General features: G+C 51.1%; 2 protein-coding genes across 2 annotated transcripts in view; one reads left to right on the plus strand and one right to left on the minus strand.

The window, feature by feature from the left end:
• Positions 1 to 210: 210 nt before the first annotated feature.
• GPR19 (G protein-coupled receptor 19) lies at positions 211 to 21160 on the minus strand. The gene is made up of 2 exons (XM_075343573.1): positions 20942 to 21160; positions 211 to 1986 (listed from the first exon to the last, which is right to left on the minus strand). The coding sequence occupies exon 2, from the start codon at positions 1963 to 1965 to the stop codon at positions 718 to 720; it is 1248 nt and encodes a 415-aa protein (XP_075199688.1). The 5' UTR covers positions 1966 to 1986; positions 20942 to 21160; the 3' UTR covers positions 211 to 717.
• Positions 20669 to 21952, plus strand: part of LOC142302499 (uncharacterized) — a 57460-nt gene continuing 56176 nt past the window's right edge. The window contains exon 1 of the mRNA XM_075343577.1: positions 20669 to 20743. The gene's annotated coding sequence lies outside the window, so the exon portion shown is untranslated. The remainder of the gene's footprint in view (positions 20744 to 21952) is intronic.

The raw sequence follows: 21952 nt of genomic DNA on the forward strand, positions 1-21952 counted from the left end.
GGCACATCGCTGGAATCAGGGTCTTTGCCCCCACCTCATGCTGCTCTCAGATTACATAGCGAAAACCTGCAGAGAGATTCCTTTTAAATGATACTGAGTCGCAGTCAGAATGAGCTATGCTAATTTTCTTCATCAGTAATAATCAGAAAAAAAGTCCAAAAATAATAAAGTAAAAAAAAAATATATACAAAAATGAAACCTGGACAGGAATGAGTCGAGCGGTCTGGAACGTTTTATTGAAATTTAGCCCTTTTTGTAAACAAGTGATCTCAAAAGACGAGAAATAAGGGGGTCTGGACGTTGTGATGGAGCCCCCCATGGTGATCAGGTCAGATTGACAACCTGACAACTACACATTGGGGGGTTCCAATCCGGATTCATGGCACCAGGGAAAAAGAAAATAACGATACAGTGGAACCAGACTACGATGTGACACCGACCAGACCGGCCATGGAAATTTGGGAGATTCCTATTTTACGAACTCGCTGATATATTTTATTTACAGAACCATTTTTTTTTTTTTTTTTTTTTTTACTTTTTACTTATTTTTTTATGCATTTCTTTTGTTTGAATTTCACAAAATAAATATTGCTTCAATTAAAATACTTTTTTTTTTTACAAAATATAACCTAGCAAGTCTTGGAGTCCATGCTGGGATGATCCGCCGGGGACGGCCGATGTATTGGTATCGTGATGGGGGGGGTCTGTAGTAGGCGATCACACAAATGTGTTCGGAGGGTTGGAGTCGATGGGCCACGCCAGTTTTTTCTCTTTAGCGTCACGGTCAAATGAATCATAAACAGACTCCTTGACAGCCGTTTTGCCGGGGATGGGCATTTCGCAGATGCCAACGTAGTTCCTTTTGGCCATGCGGGAGCTGGTGGTGATGGTGTACGCGTTGCTCCGATAGCACTTCATGGATGACATACAGAAGGTCTCTTTCATGCCACGTCGGAAGTTGGCGTTGTATACGGAGTACAAAGTTGGCTTTGCAGCCGAGGATCCGAAAGAAAGCCAGGAGACTGCCAGATAGGCGAGGCAGCACTGGCGCTGGTCACTCTCATCCGGGTGCCACAGCTGCACCACGTAGAAGGGCATCCATGACACCAGGAATATGGTGTTTAACATCAAGAACATCTTGATGGTTTTCACTTTGGTTCTGGGCACAATGTTCATGGTGCGTCTGACACTCAGTCGGTCAGTGCCAATGCGCCAAATATATTTCACTACTTTCTGATAGAAAAGGAGGATGAGGGCAGAGGGCACCAGGAAGCCCACCAGAAGATGGGCCACACCATACACTGCCCCGTCCCAGGACGGAGGAGGGAAAAAGTTGCAGTGTCCGTCCACGACATCGTAAAAGAAGAACGCTGGAGAAACAAAGGCGGCATCGAAGAGCCACGAAGCCACGATCATCCTTTTGGCTTTCTCTCTGGAGACCTTGAAGCTCAGAGGGTACAAAATGGTGTAAAAACGATCGAGGCAGATGGATAAAAGCACATAAATTTGGACTCCGGGGGTCAGGTAGTGGAAATAACGTGCCAATTTACACATGGCACTGCCCAGTGCCCAGCGACCAGAAGTGATCTGTAACAGCGTGAACGGGGCACTGCCAAGGCTGAGCAGCAGGTCCGCACAAGCCAGAGAAACCACAAAGTAGTTTGTTGTTGACTGAGTCCGGCGGCTCCGATGAATGACGAGACAAACCAAAGCGTTGCCGAACACCGAGAGAATCCAGATAAACCCAAAGATCAACCCAGCCGCGGCAATCTCCCCGGGAAAAAGAAATTGGACCGGACCGGTGCTGTTCCTCTGCTCCGTTGGGTTGTGCCTGTATAGTCCTGGCATCCATGGTTCTCCAGCTGATATCGGGCAGGTGGTCAGACTGTTATTTGGCATGGGGTAGAGGATGGTGGGTGGGATGAGACGAGGCCTCTGGGCGTCCATACTATGGGCAAACACCATCTTTGTTGCAGTTGAAGGATCCTGAGAAAATGCAAACGAAGAGGAGTAGGATGGCACCAAGAGGGGAGGTCAGGAGAAGAGGAGGAGGATGGCACCAAGAGAGGTCATGAGAAGAAGAGGAGGATGGCACCAAGAGGGGAGGTCAGGAGAAGAGGAGGAGGATGGCACCAAGAGGGGAGGTCAGGAGAAGAGGAGGAGGATGGCACCAAGAGGAGAGGTCAGGAGAAGAGGAGGGGGATGACACCAAGAGGAGAGGTCAAGGGAAGAGGAGGAGGATGGCACCAAGAGGAGAGGTCAGGAGAAGAGGAGGAGGATGGCACCAAGAGAGGAGGTCAGGAGAAGAGGAGGAGGATGACACCAAGAGAGGTCATGAGAAGAAGAGGAGGATGACACCAAGAGGGGAGGTCAGGAGAAGAGGAGGAGGATGGCACCAAGAGAGGTCATGAGAAGAAGAGGAGGATGGCACCAAGAGGAGAGGTCAGGAGAAGAGGAGGATGGCACCAAGAGGGGAGGTCAGGAGAAGAGGAGGAGGATGGCACCAAGAGGAGAGGTCAGGAGAAGAGGAGGGGGGTGACACCAAGAGGAGAGGTCAAGAGAAGAGGAGGAGGATGGCACCAAGAGGAGAGGTCAGGAGAAGAGGAGGAGGATGGCACCAAGAGGGGAGGTCAGGAGAAGAGGAGGAGGATGGCACCAAGAGAGGTCATGAGAAGAAGAGGAGGATGGCACCAAGAGGGGAGGTCAGGAGAAGAGGAGGAGGATGGCACCAAGAGGAGAGGTCAGGAGAAGAGGAGGAGGATGACACCAAGAGGGGAGGTCAGGAGAAGAGGAGGAGGATGGCACCAAGAGAGGTCATGAGAAGAAGAGGAGGATGGCACCAAGAGGAGAGGTCAGGAGAAGAGGAGGGGGATGACACCAAGAGGAGAGGTCAGGAGAAGAGGAGGAGGATGGCACCAAGAGGAGAGGTCAGGAGAAGAAGAGGAGGATGGCACCAAGACGGGAGGTCAGGAGAAGAGGAGGGGGATGACACCAAGAGGAGAGGTCAGGAGAAGAGGAGGAGGATGGCACCAAGAGAGGAGGTCAGGAGAAGAGGAGGAGGATGACACCAAGAGAGGTCATGAGAAGAAGAGGAGGATGACACCAAGAGGGGAGGTCAGGAGAAGAGGAGGTTGATGGCACCAAGAGAGGTCATGAGAAGAAGAGGAGGATGGCACCAAGAGGAGAGGTCAGGAGAAGAGGAGGATGGCACCAAGAGGGGAGGTCAGGAGAAGAGGAGGAGGATGGCACCAAGAGGAGAGGTCAGGAGAAGAGGAGGGGGATGACACCAAGAGGAGAGGTCAGGAGAAGAGGAGGAGGATGGCACCAAGAGGAGAGGTCAGGAGAAGAGGAGGAGGATGGCACCAAGAGAGGAGGTCAGGAGAAGAGGAGGAGGATGACACCAAGAGAGGTCATGAGAAGAAGAGGAGGATGGCACCAAGAGGAGAGGTCAGGAGAAGAGGAGGAGGATGGCACCAAGAGGGGAGGTCAGGAGAAGAGGAGGAGGATGGCACCAAGAGGAGAGGTCAGGAGAAGAGGAGGAGGATGGCACCAAGAGGAGAGGTCAGGAGAAGAGGAGGAGGATGGCACCAAGAGAGGTCATAAGAAGAAGAGGAGGATGGCACCAAGAGGAGAGGTCAGGAGAAGAGGAGGGGGATGACACCAAGAGGAGAGGTCAGGAGAAGAGGAGGAGGATGGCACCAAGAGGAGAGGTCAGGAGAAGAAGAGGAGGATGGCACCAAGACGGGAGGTCAGGAGAAGAGGAGGGGGATGACACCAAGAGGAGAGGTCAGGAGAAGAGGAGGAGGATGGCACCAAGAGGAGAGGTCAGGAGAAGAGGAGGAGGATGGCACCAAGAGAGGAGGTCAGGAGAAGAGGAGGAGGATGACACCAAGAGAGGTCATGAGAAGAAGAGGAGGATGACACCAAGAGGGGAGGTCAGGAGAAGAGGAGGAGGATGGCACCAAGAGGAGAGGTCAGGAGAAGAGGAGGAGGATGACACCAAGAGAGGTCATGAGAAGAAGAGGAGGATGACACCAAGAGGAGAGGTCAGGAGAAGAGGAGGAGGATGACACCAAGAGGGGAGGTCAGGAGGAGGATGGCACCAAGAGGAGAGGTCAGGAGAAGAGGAAAAGGATGACACCAAGAGGAGAGGTCAGGAGAAGAGGAGGAGGATGGCACCAAGAGAGGTCATGAGAAGAAGAGGAGGATGACACCAAGAGAGGAGGTCAGGAGAAGAGGAGGAGGATGACACCAAGAGGGGAGGTCAGGAGAAGAGGAGGAGGATGACACCAAGAGGGGAGGTCAGGAGAAGAGGAGGATGGCTCCAAGAGAGGTCAGGAGAAGAGGAGGAGGATGGCACCAAGAGGGGAGGTCAGGAGAAAAGGAAGAGGATGGCACCAAGAGAGGAGGTCAGGAGACGAGGAGGAGGATGGCACCAAGAGGGGAAGTCAGGAGAGGAGGAGGATGGCACCAAGAGGGGAGGTCAGGAGAAGAGGAGGAGGATGACACCAAGAGGGGAGGTCAGGAGAAGAGGAGGAGGATGGCACCAAGAGAGAAGGTCAGGAGAAGAGGAGGAGGATGACACCAAGAGAGGTCATGAGAAGAAGAGGAGGATGACACCAAGAGGGGAGGTCAGGAGAAGAGGAGGAGGATGGCACCAAGAGAGGTCATGAGAAGAAGAGGAGGATGACACCAAGAGGGGAGGTCAGGAGAAGAGGAGGAGGATGACACCAAGAGGGGAGGTCAGGAGAAGAGGAGGAGGATGACACCAAGAGGGGAGGTCAGGAGAAGAGGAGGATGGCTCCAAGAGAGGTCAGGAGAAGAGGAGGAGGATGGCACCAAGAGGGGAGGTCAGGAGAAAAGGAAGAGGATGGCACCAAGAGAGGAGGTCAGGAGACGAGGAGGAGGATGGCACCAAGAGGGGAAGTCAGGAGAGGAGGAGCATGGCACCAAGAGGGGAGGTCAGGAGAAGAGGAGGATGGCACCAAGAGGGGAGGTCAGGAGAAGAGGAGGATGGCACCAAGATGGGAGGTCAGGAGAAGAGGAGGGGGATGACACCAAGAGGAGAGGTCAGGAGAAGAGGAGGAGGATGATACCAAGAGGGGAGGTCAGGAGAAGAGGAGGAAGATGACACCAAGAGGAGAGGTCAGGAGAAGAGGAGGAGGATGATACCAAGAGGGGAGGTCAGGAGAAGAGGAGGAGGATGGCACCAAGAGGAGAGGTCAGGAGAAGAGGAGGAGGATGACACCAAGAGGGGAGGTCAGGAGAAGAGGAGGAGGATGGCACCAAGAGAGGTCATGAGAAGAAGAGGAGGATGGCACCAAGAGAGGTCATGAGAAGAAGAGGAGGATGACACCAAGAGGGGAGGTCAGGAGAAGAGGAGGAGGATGGCACCAAGAGGGGAGGTCAGGAGAAGAGGAGGATGGCACCAAGAGGAGAGGTCAGGAGAAAAGGAGGAGGATGGCACCAAGAGAGGTCATGAGAAGAAGAGGAGGATGACACCAAGAGAGGTCATGAGAAGAAGAGGAGGATGACACCAAGAGGGGAGGTCAGGAGAAGAGGAGGAGGATGACACCAAGAGGAGAGGTCAGGAGAAGAGGAGGAGGATGGCACCAAGAGGAGAGGTCAGGAGAAGAGGAGGAGGATGGCACCAAGAGAGGTCATGAGAAGAAGAGGAGGATGGCACCAAGAGGGGAGGTCAGGAGAAGAGGAGGAGGATGACACCAAGAGGGGAGGTCAGGAGAAGAGGAGGAGGATGGCACCAACAGGAGAGGTCAGGAGAAGAGGAGGAGGATGACACCAAGAGGGGAGGTCAGGAGAAGAGGAGGAGGATGGCACCAAGAGAGGTCATGAGAAGAAGAGGAGGATGGCACCAAGAGGGGAGGTCAGGAGAAGAGGAGGAGGATGACACCAAGAGGGGAGGTCAGGAGAAGAGGAGGAGGATGACACCAAGAGGGGAGGTCAGGAGGAGGATGGCACCAAGAGGAGAGGTCAGGAGAAGAGGAAAAGGATGACACCAAGAGGAGAGGTCAGGAGAAGAGGAGGAGGATGGCACCAAGAGAGGTCATGAGAAGAAGAGGAGGATGACACCAAGAGAGGAGGTCAGGAGAAGAGGAGGAGGATGACACCAAGAGGGGAGGTCAGGAGAAGAGGAGGAGGATGACACCAAGAGGGGAGGTCAGGAGAAGAGGAGGATGGCTCCAAGAGAGGTCAGGAGAAGAGGAGGAGGATGGCACCAAGAGGGGAGGTCAGGAGAAAAGGAAGAGGATGGCACCAAGAGAGGAGGTCAGGAGACGAGGAGGAGGATGGCACCAAGAGGGGAAGTCAGGAGAGGAGGAGGATGGCACCAAGAGGGGAGGTCAGGAGAAGAGGAGGAGGATGACACCAAGAGGGGAGGTCAGGAGAAGAGGAGGAGGATGGCACCAAGAGAGAAGGTCAGGAGAAGAGGAGGAGGATGACACCAAGAGAGGTCATGAGAAGAAGAGGAGGATGACACCAAGAGGGGAGGTCAGGAGAAGAGGAGGAGGATGGCACCAAGAGAGGTCATGAGAAGAAGAGGAGGATGACACCAAGAGGGGAGGTCAGGAGAAGAGGAGGAGGATGACACCAAGAGGGGAGGTCAGGAGAAGAGGAGGAGGATGACACCAAGAGGGGAGGTCAGGAGAAGAGGAGGATGGCTCCAAGAGAGGTCAGGAGAAGAGGAGGAGGATGGCACCAAGAGGGGAGGTCAGGAGAAAAGGAAGAGGATGGCACCAAGAGAGGAGGTCAGGAGACGAGGAGGAGGATGGCACCAAGAGGGGAAGTCAGGAGAGGAGGAGCATGGCACCAAGAGGGGAGGTCAGGAGAAGAGGAGGATGGCACCAAGAGGGGAGGTCAGGAGAAGAGGAGGATGGCACCAAGATGGGAGGTCAGGAGAAGAGGAGGGGGATGACACCAAGAGGAGAGGTCAGGAGAAGAGGAGGAGGATGATACCAAGAGGGGAGGTCAGGAGAAGAGGAGGAAGATGACACCAAGAGGAGAGGTCAGGAGAAGAGGAGGAGGATGATACCAAGAGGGGAGGTCAGGAGAAGAGGAGGAGGATGGCACCAAGAGGAGAGGTCAGGAGAAGAGGAGGAGGATGACACCAAGAGGGGAGGTCAGGAGAAGAGGAGGAGGATGGCACCAAGAGAGGTCATGAGAAGAAGAGGAGGATGGCACCAAGAGAGGTCATGAGAAGAAGAGGAGGATGACACCAAGAGGGGAGGTCAGGAGAAGAGGAGGAGGATGGCACCAAGAGGGGAGGTCAGGAGAAGAGGAGGATGGCACCAAGAGGAGAGGTCAGGAGAAAAGGAGGAGGATGGCACCAAGAGAGGTCATGAGAAGAAGAGGAGGATGACACCAAGAGAGGTCATGAGAAGAAGAGGAGGATGACACCAAGAGGGGAGGTCAGGAGAAGAGGAGGAGGATGACACCAAGAGGAGAGGTCAGGAGAAGAGGAGGAGGATGGCACCAAGAGGAGAGGTCAGGAGAAGAGGAGGAGGATGGCACCAAGAGAGGTCATGAGAAGAAGAGGAGGATGGCACCAAGAGGGGAGGTCAGGAGAAGAGGAGGAGGATGACACCAAGAGGGGAGGTCAGGAGAAGAGGAGGAGGATGGCACCAAGAGGAGAGGTCAGGAGAAGAGGAGGAGGATGACACCAAGAGGGGAGGTCAGGAGAAGAGGAGGAGGATGGCACCAAGAGAGGTCATGAGAAGAAGAGGAGGATGGCACCAAGAGAGGTCATGAGAAGAAGAGGAGGATGACACCAAGAGGGGAGGTCAGGAGAAGAGGAGGAGGATGGCACCAAGAGGGGAGGTCAGGAGAAGAGGAGGATGGCACCAAGAGGAGAGGTCAGGAGAAAAGGAGGAGGATGGCACCAAGAGAGGTCATGAGAAGAAGAGGAGGATGACACCAAGAGAGGTCATGAGAAGAAGAGGAGGATGACACCAAGAGGGGAGGTCAGGAGAAGAGGAGGAGGATGACACCAAGAGGAGAGGTCAGGAGAAGAGGAGGAGGATGGCACCAAGAGGAGAGGTCAGGAGAAGAGGAGGAGGATGGCACCAAGAGAGGTCATGAGAAGAAGAGGAGGATGGCACCAAGAGGGGAGGTCAGGAGAAGAGGAGGAGGATGACACCAAGAGGGGAGGTCAGGAGAAGAGGAGGAGGATGGCACCAACAGGAGAGGTCAGGAGAAGAGGAGGAGGATGACACCAAGAGGGGAGGTCAGGAGAAGAGGAGGAGGATGGCACCAAGAGAGGTCATGAGAAGAAGAGGAGGATGGCACCAAGAGGGGAGGTCAGGAGAAGAGGAGGAGGATGACACCAAGAGGGGAGGTCAGGAGAAGAGGAGGATGGCTCCAAGAGAGGTCAGGAGAAGAGGAGGATGGCTCCAAGAGAGGTCAGGAGAAGAGGAGGAGGATGGCACCAAAAGAGGAGGTTAGGAAGATGAAGAAAGAAGGTGGATAGACAATCATTGGGGGGGATGAGGAATATTCAGAGAGGGTAGACATGTAAGCCGGGGGGTGGTAATGTGTTAGAGAAATGTATGATTGACATAAAGAGGAGTTATCAGGAGAAGGTGGAGGAAATGATTAGAGGGATGATGAGATTGAGGTTTGGGATAAAAAAAAAAAAGAAAACAGAAAAGTAAAAGATCAGTGAAGAATAAGGTAACACCAACGTGACAAGCTGCACCAAGTCACTATGGCGCTGAAATATACCAACACTACAGGGGTCCGACCTCTGGGAATTTAGGGGAAGAGACCCAGCTGTTGTTCCCTGCACAGAAACACAGCACAGGCGTCCCCTCACTCTAGGATCGGAGAGGACCCCTGTCAATCATAAAGTGTTTGCTGTCAGTGAATGAAACCGTTCTTCTAATCGGGAGCCCAAAAACTGATGCAGGTGGAATATTTCCCACTGCTGAGTGTTTGTTACAATTCTCTGTACATGCAGTTCTGGTTTTAAAGGGGTTTTCCAACAAACAAAGCTCACTTAAATCAATAGATCTCTGAATAATAATAATTTCCATAATTGGATGTTATATAAAATGTTTGTAGAATAACCCCTTTAAAGACATTATCGATGCTATCAGTGATTGGCTGCAGTGGTCTTCTGCCCGTCCGGCTGGAAGAAGAGGCACAAAAATCCTCAAGGGTCCAGGACAGCACTAAAAGACAAACTGCGGGGGTCAGTGAAGACGAGCACGCTGCGCGATTCTGGTAGAAGACCCCTTTAATGGCATTAATTTGGAGGTTTAGCTCACAGAGGATTGTCCATGATAGCAAGGGCTATGTTTTTTTTTTATCTAAAACATTTCTCATTTAATGACAGCGAGCAGAGATCGCAGCAGAGATCACAGCAGAGATCGCAGCAGAGACCGCAGAAGAGACCGCAGCAGAGACCGCAGAAGAGACCGCAGAAGAGACCGCAGAAGAGACCGCAGAAGAGACCGCAGCAGAGACCGCAGAAGAGACCGCAGAAGAGACCGCAGCAGAGACCGCAGAAGAGACCGCAGAAGAGACCGCAGCAGAGACCGCAGAAGAGACCGCAGCAGAGATCGCAGCAGAGATCGCAGCAGAGATCGCAGCAGAGACCGCAGAAGAGACCGCAGCAGAGATCGCAGCAGAGATCGCAGCAGAGATCGCAGCAGAGACCGCAGAAGAGACCGCAGCAGAGACCGCAGAAGAGACCGCAGAAGAGACCGCAGAAGAGACCGCAGCAGAGACCGCAGAAGAGACCGCAGAAGAGACCGCAGCAGAGACCGCAGAAGAGACCGCAGAAGAGACCGCAGAAGAGACCGCAGAAGAGACCGCAGCAGAGACCGCAGAAGAGACCGCAGAAGAGACCGCAGCAGAGATCACAGCAGAGATCAAAGCAGAGACAAATCTACAAAGTTGTAGACTGCGCTGGAATATACAAGGAGGAGGACTCACTGGGGACGAGACCCCAGCCGTCAGGGACACAACCAGATCCTGATGGGACGTTTCTCCTGCTCTGGAGCTGGATGTGGCCCCCTGACCTCTTGGGTCCATGTGTGTCTCTGCCCCTGTGTGTCCGGCTCTGTATGTCCCCCCTTGTCTGTGTATCCGGCCCCTGTGTGTCCGGCCCCTGTGTGTCCAGCCCCTGTGTGTCCAGCCCCTGTGTGTCCAGCCCCTGTGTGTCCAGCCCCTGTGTATCCGGCCCCTGTGTGTCCGGCCCCTGTGTGTCCAGCCCCTGTGTGTCCAGCCCCTGTGTATCCGGCCCCTGGGTGTCCAGCCCCTGGGTGTCCGACCCCTGGGTGTCCGGCCCCTGTGTATCCAGCTCCTGGGTGTCCGGCCCCTGTGAATCCAGCCCCTGGGTGTCCGGCCCTTGTGTATCCAGCCCCTGGGTGTCCGGCCCCTGGGTGTAAGGCCCCTGTGTATCCGGCCCCTGGGTGTCCGGCCCCTGGGTGTACGGCCCCTGTGTGTACGGCCCCTGTGTGTACAGCCCCTGTGTATCCAGCCCCTGGGTGTCCGGCCCCTGGGTGTCCGGCCCCTGTGTGTCCGGCCCCTGTGTGTACAGCCCCTGTGTATCCAGCCCCTGGGTGTCCGGCCCCTGTGTACCCGGCCCCTGGGTGTCCGGCCCCTGGGTGTCCGGCCCCTGTGTATCCAGCCCCTGGGTGTCCGGCCCCTGGGTGTCCGGCCCCTGTGTATCCGGCCCCTGTGTATCCAGCCCCTGTGTGTCCGGCCCCTGTGTATCCAGCCCGTGTGTCCGGCCCCTGTGTCCGGCCCCTGTGTATCCAGCCCCTGTGTATCCGGCCCCTGTGTATCCAGCCCCTGTGTATCCGGCCCCTGTGTGTCCGGCCCCTGTGTATCCGGCCCCTGTGTATCCAGCCCCTGTGTGTCCGGCCCCTGTGTATCCAGCCCGTGTGTCCGGCCCCTGTGTCCGGCCCCTGTGTATCCAGCCCCTGTGTATCCGGCCCCTGTGTATCCAGCCCCTGTGTATCCGGCCCCTGTGTGTCCAGCCCCTGTGTGTCCGGCCCCTGTGTCCGGCCCCTGTGTCCGGCCCGTGTGTATCCAGCCCCTGGGTGTCCGGCCCGTGTGTCCGGCCCCCGGGTGTCCAGCCCCCGGGTGTCCAGCCCCCGTGTGTCCCACAAACTACGTGACACCTTAGGCTACATGCGCACGCTGCATCTTTTTGTGATCACAAACTGCAGGCAAAATGCAGCCAAAACTGCACCTTGTCAGAGAGAGCCTGGAAATGTCACAAAAAACACTTGTAATTATAGGTGCGTTTTTGCTGCGTTTTCGGTGCGTTTTTGGTGCATTTTTGGTGCGTTTTTCACAACCTGCATTTTTGCTGCGTTTTTCACAACCTGCATTTTTGCTGCGTTTTTCACAACCTGCATTTTTGCTGCGTTTTTGTGACAAATGTTGACAAAAACGCAGGAAGAATGAACAGGCTGCATTTTTTTTGTCACAAACTTTTGACAAATAAAACGCTGACAAATAAACTGCAATGTGCGCAGCAAATCTGACTTCTCATAGACTTTGCTGGGAAGTCAGATGTCAGAAATTTCTGACAAATAAACTGCAGCCAAAAACGCACCAAAAAAAGCAGTGTGCGCATGTAGCCTTACAAAACCTAAAATTCACAAATTATATTAACCCTTCTCCTCCCATGAATCAACCGTCCTGACCAGAATCAGCAATGGAGCTGATGGCGCTACGCAGGGGGCTCTACCTCCTCCTATCAGCTGCCCACCAAAGTCTATGCCCTACTGAGTAATCAGTTTTTATAAAAAGTAAATCAGGGCACTGCAGTGATGTGAAAAAGTATTCATACCCCTTGAACTTTTCCACATTTTTTTTTCCCCATATAACCACAAACATAAAAGTTTTTTACGTGGCACCAACACTAAGTACAAGTATTTGTGACGTGCAAAGTAAAGGATTCCTGTTTTCTAAGTATTGTAAAAATATAAATGTGATAATTGTGCCATACATTAGTATTGAGCCCCCTATAGTCTAAGTAAAATCCTGAGTGACAGTCGCCCCAGAAGTCACATAATCCGTCCATTGCCTCCTGGGTCATTTCTTCTCAGTATAACGACAGCTGTTCTGAGACGGCCTCAGAGGTTTATGTGAGAAGATCAGGGATCAGCCAGCAGAAAAACCAAGGAACCCACCGGACAGGTCAATGATAAAGAGGAGAGGAGGAAAGCAGGGTTAGGTTATAGAAAATATACCAAGCTCTGAACATCTCACGGAGCGCTGCTCAATCCATCATCCAAAAATGGGAGTACGGCACAAACACAAGCTACAGAGACCAAGACATGGCGTCCATCAAAACTGACACCCCAAGAAGGAGAGAAGAGCTGAGAGGTCCCCGTTCACTGGAGAAGCCGCAGAGATCACAGCTCAGGGGGAGAATCTGTCCTTAGGTCGCCTATTAGTCATAGACTCCACAAATCTGCCCTTTAGGGAAGAGCGGCAAGAAGAAGGGTGCGGGGGACACAGCGAGCCGTGGAAGGAGGAGCTCTGATCAGAGGAGACCAAAGAAGGAGTGGGCTAAATGCTATATGTAGTGGAAAACTACCATAACCCTGCACATCCCCCTGAGAACACTCTCCCCACCGTCACGCATGGTGGAGGCCGCACCCTGCTGTGGGGAGGCTTCTCTTCAGCAGGGGCAGGGGCTGGTCAGAGGTGATGGGAAGATGGATGGAGCTAAATACAGGACAATCCTAGGGGAAAACCTGTAGAGGCTGCAGAAGATGTGACACTGGGGGGTAGCTTCACCTTCCAGCAAGACAACGACCCCCAACATCCTGCAGAGCCGCAATGCAGGGTTCAGATCAGAGCATATTCCTGTGTGTGAGCGGCCGAGTCACAGTCCAGACCCAAATCCACCGACAATCTGTGTCACTGAGCGAGAGAAGATGGGGAAAATGTCACTTCTAGATGTTCAAAGGTGGAGAGACCCAAAAGACAAAGGGAAAGAGAAAGGTGGTCCTACAAAGTACTCACTCCAAGGACTGAATACTAATGTAAAATAGAGAATGGAGGTCCTACAAAGTGCTGAATCCGGGGGCTGAATAATAATGCTAGACAGAAAGGTGGTCCTACAAAGTACGGACTCTGGGGGATGGATACTAATGCAAGATAAAGAAAGGAGGTCCTACAAAGTACTGACTTTGGGGGCTGAATACTAATGCAAAATAGAGAATGGAGGTTCTACAAAGTGCTGACTCCGGGGGCTGAATACTAATGCAAGACAGAGAAAGGTGGTCCTACAAAGTACTGACTCCAAGGGCTGAATAATAATGCAAAAGAGAAAGGTGGACCTACAAAGTGCTGAATCCGGGGGCTGAATAATAATGCAAGACAGAGAAAGGTGGTCTACAAAGTACTGACTCCAAGGGCTGAATACTAATGCAAAAGAGAAAGGTGGACCTACAAAGTACTGACTCCGGGGGCTGAATACTAATGCACCTATAATTTTAAATATTTAGAAAACCAGGTATCATCTCCTTTACACTTCACAAATACTTTTACTTAGTGTCGGTATCTCACATCAAATCAAAATAACAGACATTTACGTTTGTGGTTGTAATGTGTAAAACTGAAAAAGCTGACGGGGTATGAAAACTTTTTCAAGGCACTATATATCAATAGACTTATTGGAAAATCTCCTACTGTATTGTGTATACCTTTCCCTAGTTACAGGCTGTATATAAACCCTACTCTACATGCATATCCTCTTCTGTCTGTAATTGGTCAAGAAGAATTGGGATCGGGCTACACTGTAACCATGGAGACGTGCCGTCCTGCACAGGAGCTGCATACACAAAATAGTAGGAGATTGTAAAATAAGTCTATATACAAAATAGTGTCACTTATTCTTACTTCTTACTAAAGATGCATCAATAATGTCGATATTGGAATTATTTTAGCTTTATTATAAGTAAAAGAAAATATTTTCATACTTTCTATACCTTGTGTTTTCCTTCCTCATCTTTTGTAAGATCTCTGTTTGCTGTCAACCAATGAGAATTAAATCTTGTCTTGTAGGAAGCCAAGAAAATACTCAGCGAGATAAATATATTATCTGACATAGTCACCTGCACTGATACATTGTAGCAAACAATCAGCACAGGAGGAAGATTATACAGACCGATACCATAACAAACACTGATCAGTCTTCCAGGCCCGAGCGCTTGTAGTCATCGCAGTCTCTGCCTATAAACTCTTCCCTTAGGTCCGCAGTAACGTAGCACCCCACAATGTGAACGCATCAAGGAAGTAACAGAAGATACCGTGCACCCCGAAATGCCAGCTCTGCAGCCTCTCATCAGCCTCAGCCTCCCCAGAACGTCCTGGAGCAGCAAACCTCTGTACCAGTCCTGTATACAGCCGGGAACTACAATATATATTATCCATCCTGCACCCTCTATTATCTACAACTGTACCCCAGTATTATCCATTCTGCACCCCCTATAAGCTACTACTGTACCCCAGTATAATCCATCCTGCACCCAATTATATAAACTGTACCCCAGTATAATCCATCCTGCACCCCATTATATAAACTGTACCCCAGTATAATCCATCCTACACCCCATTATATAAACTGTACCCCTGTATTATCCATCCAGCACCCTCTATAATCTACTACTGTACCCCAGTATTATCCATTCTGCACCCCCTATAAGCTACTACTGTACCTCAGTATAATCCATCCTGCACCCCATTATATAAACTGTACCCCAGTATAATCCATCCTGCACCCCATTATATAAACTGTACCCCTGTATTATCCATCCAGCACCCTCTATAATCTACTACTGTAGCCCAATATTATCCATCCTGCACTCACTATTATCTACTACTGTACCCCAATATTATCCATCCTGCACCCCCCTATTATTTATACTATACCCTAGTATTATCCATCCTGCACCCCCCGTTATTTACTACTGTACCCCTATATTATCCATTCTGCACCCAGTATTATTTATACTGTACCCCTGTATTATCCATCCTGCACCCCCTATTATTTCCACTGTACCCCTGTATTTTTCATCCTGCACCCCCTATTATCTACCACTGTACCCCTGTATTTTTCATTCTGCACCCCCTATTATCTACCACTGTACCCCTGTATTATCCATCCTGCACTCCCTATTATCTACTACTGTACCCCAATATTATCCATCCTGCACCCCCCTATTATTTATACTGTACCCTAGTATTATCCATCCTGCACCCCCCGTTATTTACTACTGTACCCCTATATTATCCATTCTGCACCCAGTATTATTTATACTGTACCCCAGTATTATCCATTCTGCACCCCCTATAAGCTACTACTGTACCTCAGTATAATCCATCCTGCACCCCATTATATAAACTGTACCCCAGTATAATCCATCCTGCACCCCATTATATAAACTGTACACCAGTATAATCCATCCTGCACCCCATTATATAAACTGTACCCCTGTATTATCCATCCAGCACCCTCTATAATCTACTACTGTAGCCCAATATTATCCATCCTGCACTCACTATTATCTACTACTGTACCCCAATATTATCCATCCTGCACCCCCCTATTATTTATACTGTACCCTAGTATTATCCATCCTGCACCCCCCGTTATTTACTACTGTACCCCTATATTATCCATTCTGCACCCAGTATTATTTATACTGTACCCCTGTATTATCCATCCTGCACCCCCTATTATTTCCACTGTACCCCTGTATTTTTCATCCTGCACCCCCTATTATCTACCACTGTACCCCTGTATTTTTCATTCTGCACCCCCTATTATCTACCACTGTACCCCTGTATTATCCATCCTGCACTCCCTATTATCTACTACTGTACCCCAATATTATCCATCCTGCACCCCCTATTATTTATTCTGTACCCGTGTTATCCATCCTGGACCCCCCCTATTGTTTATACTGTACCCTACTATTATCCATCCTGCACCCCCCTATTAATTATATTGTACCCCTGTGTTTTCCATCCTGCACCCAGCATTACTTATACTGTACCCCTGTGTTATCCATTCTGCACCCCCCCCATTATTTATACTGTACCTCGGTATTATCCATCCTGCACCCCCCCATTATGTATACTGTAACCGGATATTATCCATCCTGCACCCCCCATTATTTATACTGTACCCCTGTACTATCCATCCTGCACCATTATTATTTACACTGTACCCCTGTACGCCCATGTTGTCCCCCTATTATGTACACTATAACCCTATACGCCCCCCCATGTTTTCCCTATTTAAACAGTAACCATGTACGCCCCATGTTGTTCCCCTATTATTTATCTTTTATCCTGTAACTCCCCATGTTGTCCCCATTGTTTACCCTGTACTCCCTCATGTTGTCCCCCCCATTATTTGCCCTGCAATCCCCAATGTTGTCTCCCCATTATTTACCCTGTACTCCCCCATACTATCCCCCATTATTTACCCTGTACTCCCCCCATGTTGTCCCCCATTATTTACCCTGTACTCCCATATGTTCTCCCCAGATTATTTACCCTGTACTCCCCCCCATGTTGTCCCCCATTATTTGCCCTGCATTCCCCTATGTTTTCCCCCCATTATTTACCCTGTACTCCCCCACACTATCCCCCATTATTTACCCTGTACTCCCCCCATGTTGTCCCCCATTATTTACCCTGTACTCCCCCATACTATCCCCCATTATTTACCCTGTACTCCCCCCATGTTGTCCCCCATTATTTACCCTGTACTCCCCTATGTTCTCCCCCCATTATTTACCCTGTACTCCCCCTTGTTGTCCCTATTATTTACCCTGTACCCCTCATGTTGTCCCCATTATTTACCCTATACTCCCCCATGTTGTTCCCATTATTTACCCTATACTCCCCCATGTTGTTCCCATTATTTACCCTGTACTCCCCCATGTTGTTCCCATTATTTACCCTGTACTCCCCCATTATTTACCCTGTACTCCCCAAGTTGTTCCCATTATTTACCCTGTACTCCCCCATGTTGTCCCCCATTATTTACCCTGTACTCCCCCCATGTTGTTCCCATTATTTACCCTGTACTCCCCCCATGTTGTTCCCATTATTTACCCTGTACTCCCCCATGTTGTCCCCCATTATTTACCCTGTACTCCCCCATGTTGTCCCCATTATTTACCCTGTACTCTCCCCCCATGTTGTCCCCATTATTTACCCTGTACTCCCCCCATGTTGTCCCCATTATTTACCCTGTACTCTCCCATGTTGTCCCCATTATTTACCCTGTACTCTCCCCCCATGTTGTCCCCATTATTTACCCTGTACTCCCCCATGTTGTCCCCATTATTTACCCTGTACTCCCCCCATGTTGTCCCCATTATTTACCCTGTACTCTCCCCCCATGTTGTCCCCATTATTTACCCTGTACTCCCCCATGTTGTCCCCATTGTTTACCCTGTACGCCCCCCATGTTGTCCCCATTATTTACCCTGTACTCCCCCAATGTTGTCCCCATTGTTTACCCTGTACTCCCCCCATGTTGTCCCCATTATTTACCCTGTACTCCCCCCATGTTGTCCCCCATTATTTACCCTGTACTCCCCCCATGTTGTCCCTCATTATTTACCCTGTACTCCCCACATGTTGTCCCCATTATTTACCCTGTACTCCCCCATGTTGTCCCCATTATTTACCCTGTACTCTCCCCCCATGTTGTCCCCATTATTTACCCTGTACTCCCCCAATGTTGTCCCCATTGTTTACCCTGTACTCCCCCCATGTTGTCCCCATTATTTACCCTGTACTCCCCCCATGTTGTCCCCCATTATTTACCCTGTACTCCCCCCATGTTGTCCCTCATTATTTACCCTGTACTCCCCACATGTTGTCCCCCATTATTTACCCTGTACTCCCCCAATGTTGTCCCCATTGTTTACCCTGTACTCCCCTCATACTGTCCCTCATTATTTACCCTCTACTCCCCCCATGCTGTCCCCCATTATTTGCCCTGTACTCCCCCCATGTTGTCCCAATTATTTACCCTGTACTCCCCCCATGTTGTCCCCATTGTTTACCCTGTACTCCCCTCATGTTGCCCCCCCATTATTTACCCTGTACTCCCCCCATGCTGTCCCTCATTATTTATCCTGTACTCACCCATGTTGTCCCCCATTATTTACCCTGTACTCCCCCCATGTTGTCCCCATTATTTACCCTGTACTCCCCCATGTTGTCCCCCATTAATTACCCTATACTCCCCCCATGTTGTTCCCATTGTTACCCTGTACTCCCCCCATGTTGCCCCCATTATTTACCCTGTACTCCCCCATGTTGTCCCCCATTAATTACCCTGTACTCCCCTCATGCTGTCCCCATTATTTACCCTGTACTCCCCCCATGTTGTTCCCATTGTTACCCTGTACTCCCCCATGTTGTCCCCCATTATTTACCCTGTACTCCCCCCATGTTGTCCCCCATTATTTACCCTGTACTCTCCCCCCATGCTGTCCCCATTATTTACCCTATACTCCCCCCATGTTGTTCCCATTGTTACCCTGTACTCCCCCCATGTTGCCCCCATTATTTACCCTGTACTCCCCCATGTTGTCCCCCATTAATTACCCTGTACTCCCCTCATGCTGTCCCCATTATTTACCCTGTACTCCCCCCATGTTGTTCCCATTGTTACCCTGTACTCCCCCATGTTGTCCCCCATTATTTACCCTGTACTCCCTCCATGCTGTCCCTCATTATTTACCCTGTACTCCCCCCATGTTGTTCCCATTGTTACCCTGTACTCCCCCCATGTTGTCCCCCATTATTTACCCTGTACTCTCCCCCCATGTTGTCCCCATTGTTACCCTGTACTCCCCCCATGCTGTCCCCATTATTTACCCTGTACTCCCCCATGTTGTCCCCCATTATTTACCCTGTACTCCCCCATGTTGTCCCCCATTATTTACCCTGTACTCCCCCCATGTTGTCCCCCATTATTTACCCTGTACTCTCCCCCCATGTTGTCCCCATTGTTTACCCTGTACTCCCCCCATGCTGTCCCCATTATTTACCCTGTACTCCCCCATGTTGTCCCCATTGTTTACCCTGTACTCCCCCCATGCTGTCCCCATTATTTACCCTGTACTCCCCACATGTTGTCCCAATTGTTTACCCTGTACTCCCCCCCATGTTGTCCCCATTATTTACCCTGTACTCCCCCATGTTGTCCCCATTGTTTACCCTGTACTCCCCCCATGTTGTCCCCATTATTTACCCTGTACTCCCCCCATGTTGTTCCCATTATTTACCCTGTACTCCCCCCATGCTGGCCCCCATTATTTACCCTCTACTCCCCCAATGTTGTCCCCATTGTTTACCCTGTACTCCCCCCATGTTGTCCCCCATTATTTACCCTGTACTCCCCCAATGTTGTCCCCATTGTTTACCCTGTACTCCCCCATGTTGTCCCCATTATTTACTCTGTACTCCCCCCATGTTGTCCCCATTGTTTACCCTGTACTCCCCCCATGTTGTCCCCATTATTTACCCTGTACTCCCCCATGTTGTCCCCATTATTTACCCTGTACTCCCCCCATGTTGTTCCCATTGTTTACCCTGTACTCCCCCCATGTTGTCCCCCATTATTTACCCTGTACTCCCCCCATGCTGTCCCCATTATTTACCCTGTACTCCCCCATGTTGTCCCCCATTATTTACCCTGTACTCCCCCCATGCTGGCCCCCATTATTTACCCTCTACTCCCCCAATGTTGTCCCCATTGTTTACCCTGTTCTCCCCCCATGTTGTCCCCATTGTTTACCCTGTACTCCCCCATGTTGTCCCCATTATTTACCCTGTACTCCCCCCATGTTGTCCCCATTGTTTACCCTGTACTCCCCCATGTTGTCCCCATTGTTTACCCTGTACTCCCCCCATGTTGTCCACATTGTTTACCCTGTACTCCCCCATGTTGTCCCCATTATTTACCCTGTACTCCCCCCATGTTGTCCCCATTGTTTACCCTGTACTCCCCCTATGCTGTCCCCCATTATTTACCCTGTACTCCCCCCATGTTGTCCCCCATTATTTAGCCTGTACTCCCCCATGTTGTACCCCATTATTTAGCCTGTACTCCCCCATGTTGTCCCCATGATTTACCCTGTACACCCCCATGTTGTCTCCCATTATTTAGCCTGTACACCCCCATGTTGTCCCCCATTATTTACCCTGTACTCCCCCCATGCTGTCCCCATTGTTTACCCTGTACTCTCCCCCATGTTGTCCCCATTGTTTACCCTGTACTCCCCCCATGTTGTCCCTCATTGTTTACCCTGTTCTCCCCCATGCTGTCCCCCATTATTTACCCTGTTCTCCCCCATGTTCTCCCCCATTATTTACCGTTCTCCCCCATGTTGTCCCCCATTATTTACCCTGTTCTCCCCCATGCTGTCCCCATTATTTACCCTGTACTCCCCCATGTTGTCCCCCATTATTTACCCTGTACTCCCCCATGTTGTCCCCCATTATTTACCGTTCTCCCCCATGTTGTCCCCCATTATTTACCGTTCTCCCCCATTATTTACCCTGTTCTCCCTCATGTTGTCCCCATTATTTACCCTGTACTCCTCCATGTTGCCCCCTCCCCCTGCAGCAGCTGGATGCAGTGGCAGTGGTCCAGCGTCAGGCCCATCCTCCCTCTGCTTCCTAGAAGGCCCTGGGCAATGCATGGACCGTGCAGTGTGACAAGGTAGGGACCTCCAGGTTTGCAGTGTGGGGATCAGTGTGATGTGGGGGCTGCAGTGTACCCCAATAATACCCTGCTGTATAGAGGCTAGTGTGCACAGTGCTGAGCAGGGCCGCCGCTGGCCTCCTCCTGCACACAGATGCCCCCAGATACAGTGATGCCCCGTATACCCCCGTCTACACACACACAGTGCGCACGTACCAGGCTCCAGCTGCGATGCCTCCGTGGTACACTGTGTCACCAGCTGTCACGCAGCATCCTCCAGCCGGGGGCAGAGAAGGGGTCCCCCGGGCTGCGCCCCCATCACGGCTGAGCCATACCGGAATGTCCCCGGGAGATGCAGCGAGAAGCACAACCGCAACAAAGCACCGGGGACGTCCCAGCACCGACCCTCCCCCTGTCTGATCACACACTGAGGGGGAGGAGAGGGGCTGCATCACAGCCCACCCCCCTCCAGACTGCCGCCTCCGCACTGCACCGAGGGCTCCTCCAGCACACGAGCTCTATTTATATCATATCGCGACACAGACGATAGTGCTGCGACTGAGAGGAAATGTGACTGCACCAGCAGAATAGTGAGTGCAGCTCTGGAGTATAATACAGGAGGTAACTCAGGATCAGTAATGTATGTACACAGTGACTGCACCAGCAGAATAGTGAGTGCAGCTCTGGAGTATAATACAGGAGGTAACTCAGGATCAGTAATGTATGTACACAGTGACTGCACCAGCAGAATAGTGAGTACAGCTCTGGAGTATAATACAGGAGGTAACTCAGGATCAGTAATGTATGTACACAGTGACTGCACCAGCAGAATAGTGAGTGCAGCTCTGGAGTATAATACAGGAGGTAATTCAGGATCAGTAATGTTATGTGTGAATACAGTGACTGCACCAGCAGAATAGTGAGTGCAGCTCTGGGGTATAATACAGGAGATAACTCAGGATCAGTAATGTATGTACACAGTGACTGCACCAGCAGAATAGTGAGTGCAGCTCTGGAGTATAATACAGGAGGTAACTCAGGATCAGTAATGTATGTACACAGTGACTGCACCAGCAGAATAGTGAGTGCAGCTCTGGAGTATAATACAGGAGGTAACTCAGGATCAGTAATGTATGTACACAGTGACTGCACCAGCAGAATAGTGAGTGCAGCTCTGGAGTATAATACAGGAGGTAACTCAGGATCAGTAATGTAATGTATGTACAC

Source organism: Anomaloglossus baeobatrachus, chromosome 4 (assembly GCF_048569485.1).
Source record: "Anomaloglossus baeobatrachus isolate aAnoBae1 chromosome 4, aAnoBae1.hap1, whole genome shotgun sequence".
NCBI lineage: Eukaryota > Metazoa > Chordata > Amphibia > Anura > Aromobatidae > Anomaloglossus > Anomaloglossus baeobatrachus.

Excerpts from the sequence above, each read along its gene's own strand:
- GPR19 (XM_075343573.1), bottom strand. The coding sequence starts at position 1,965 with ATGGTGTTTGCCCATAGTATGGACGCCCAGAGGCCTCGTCTCATCCCA.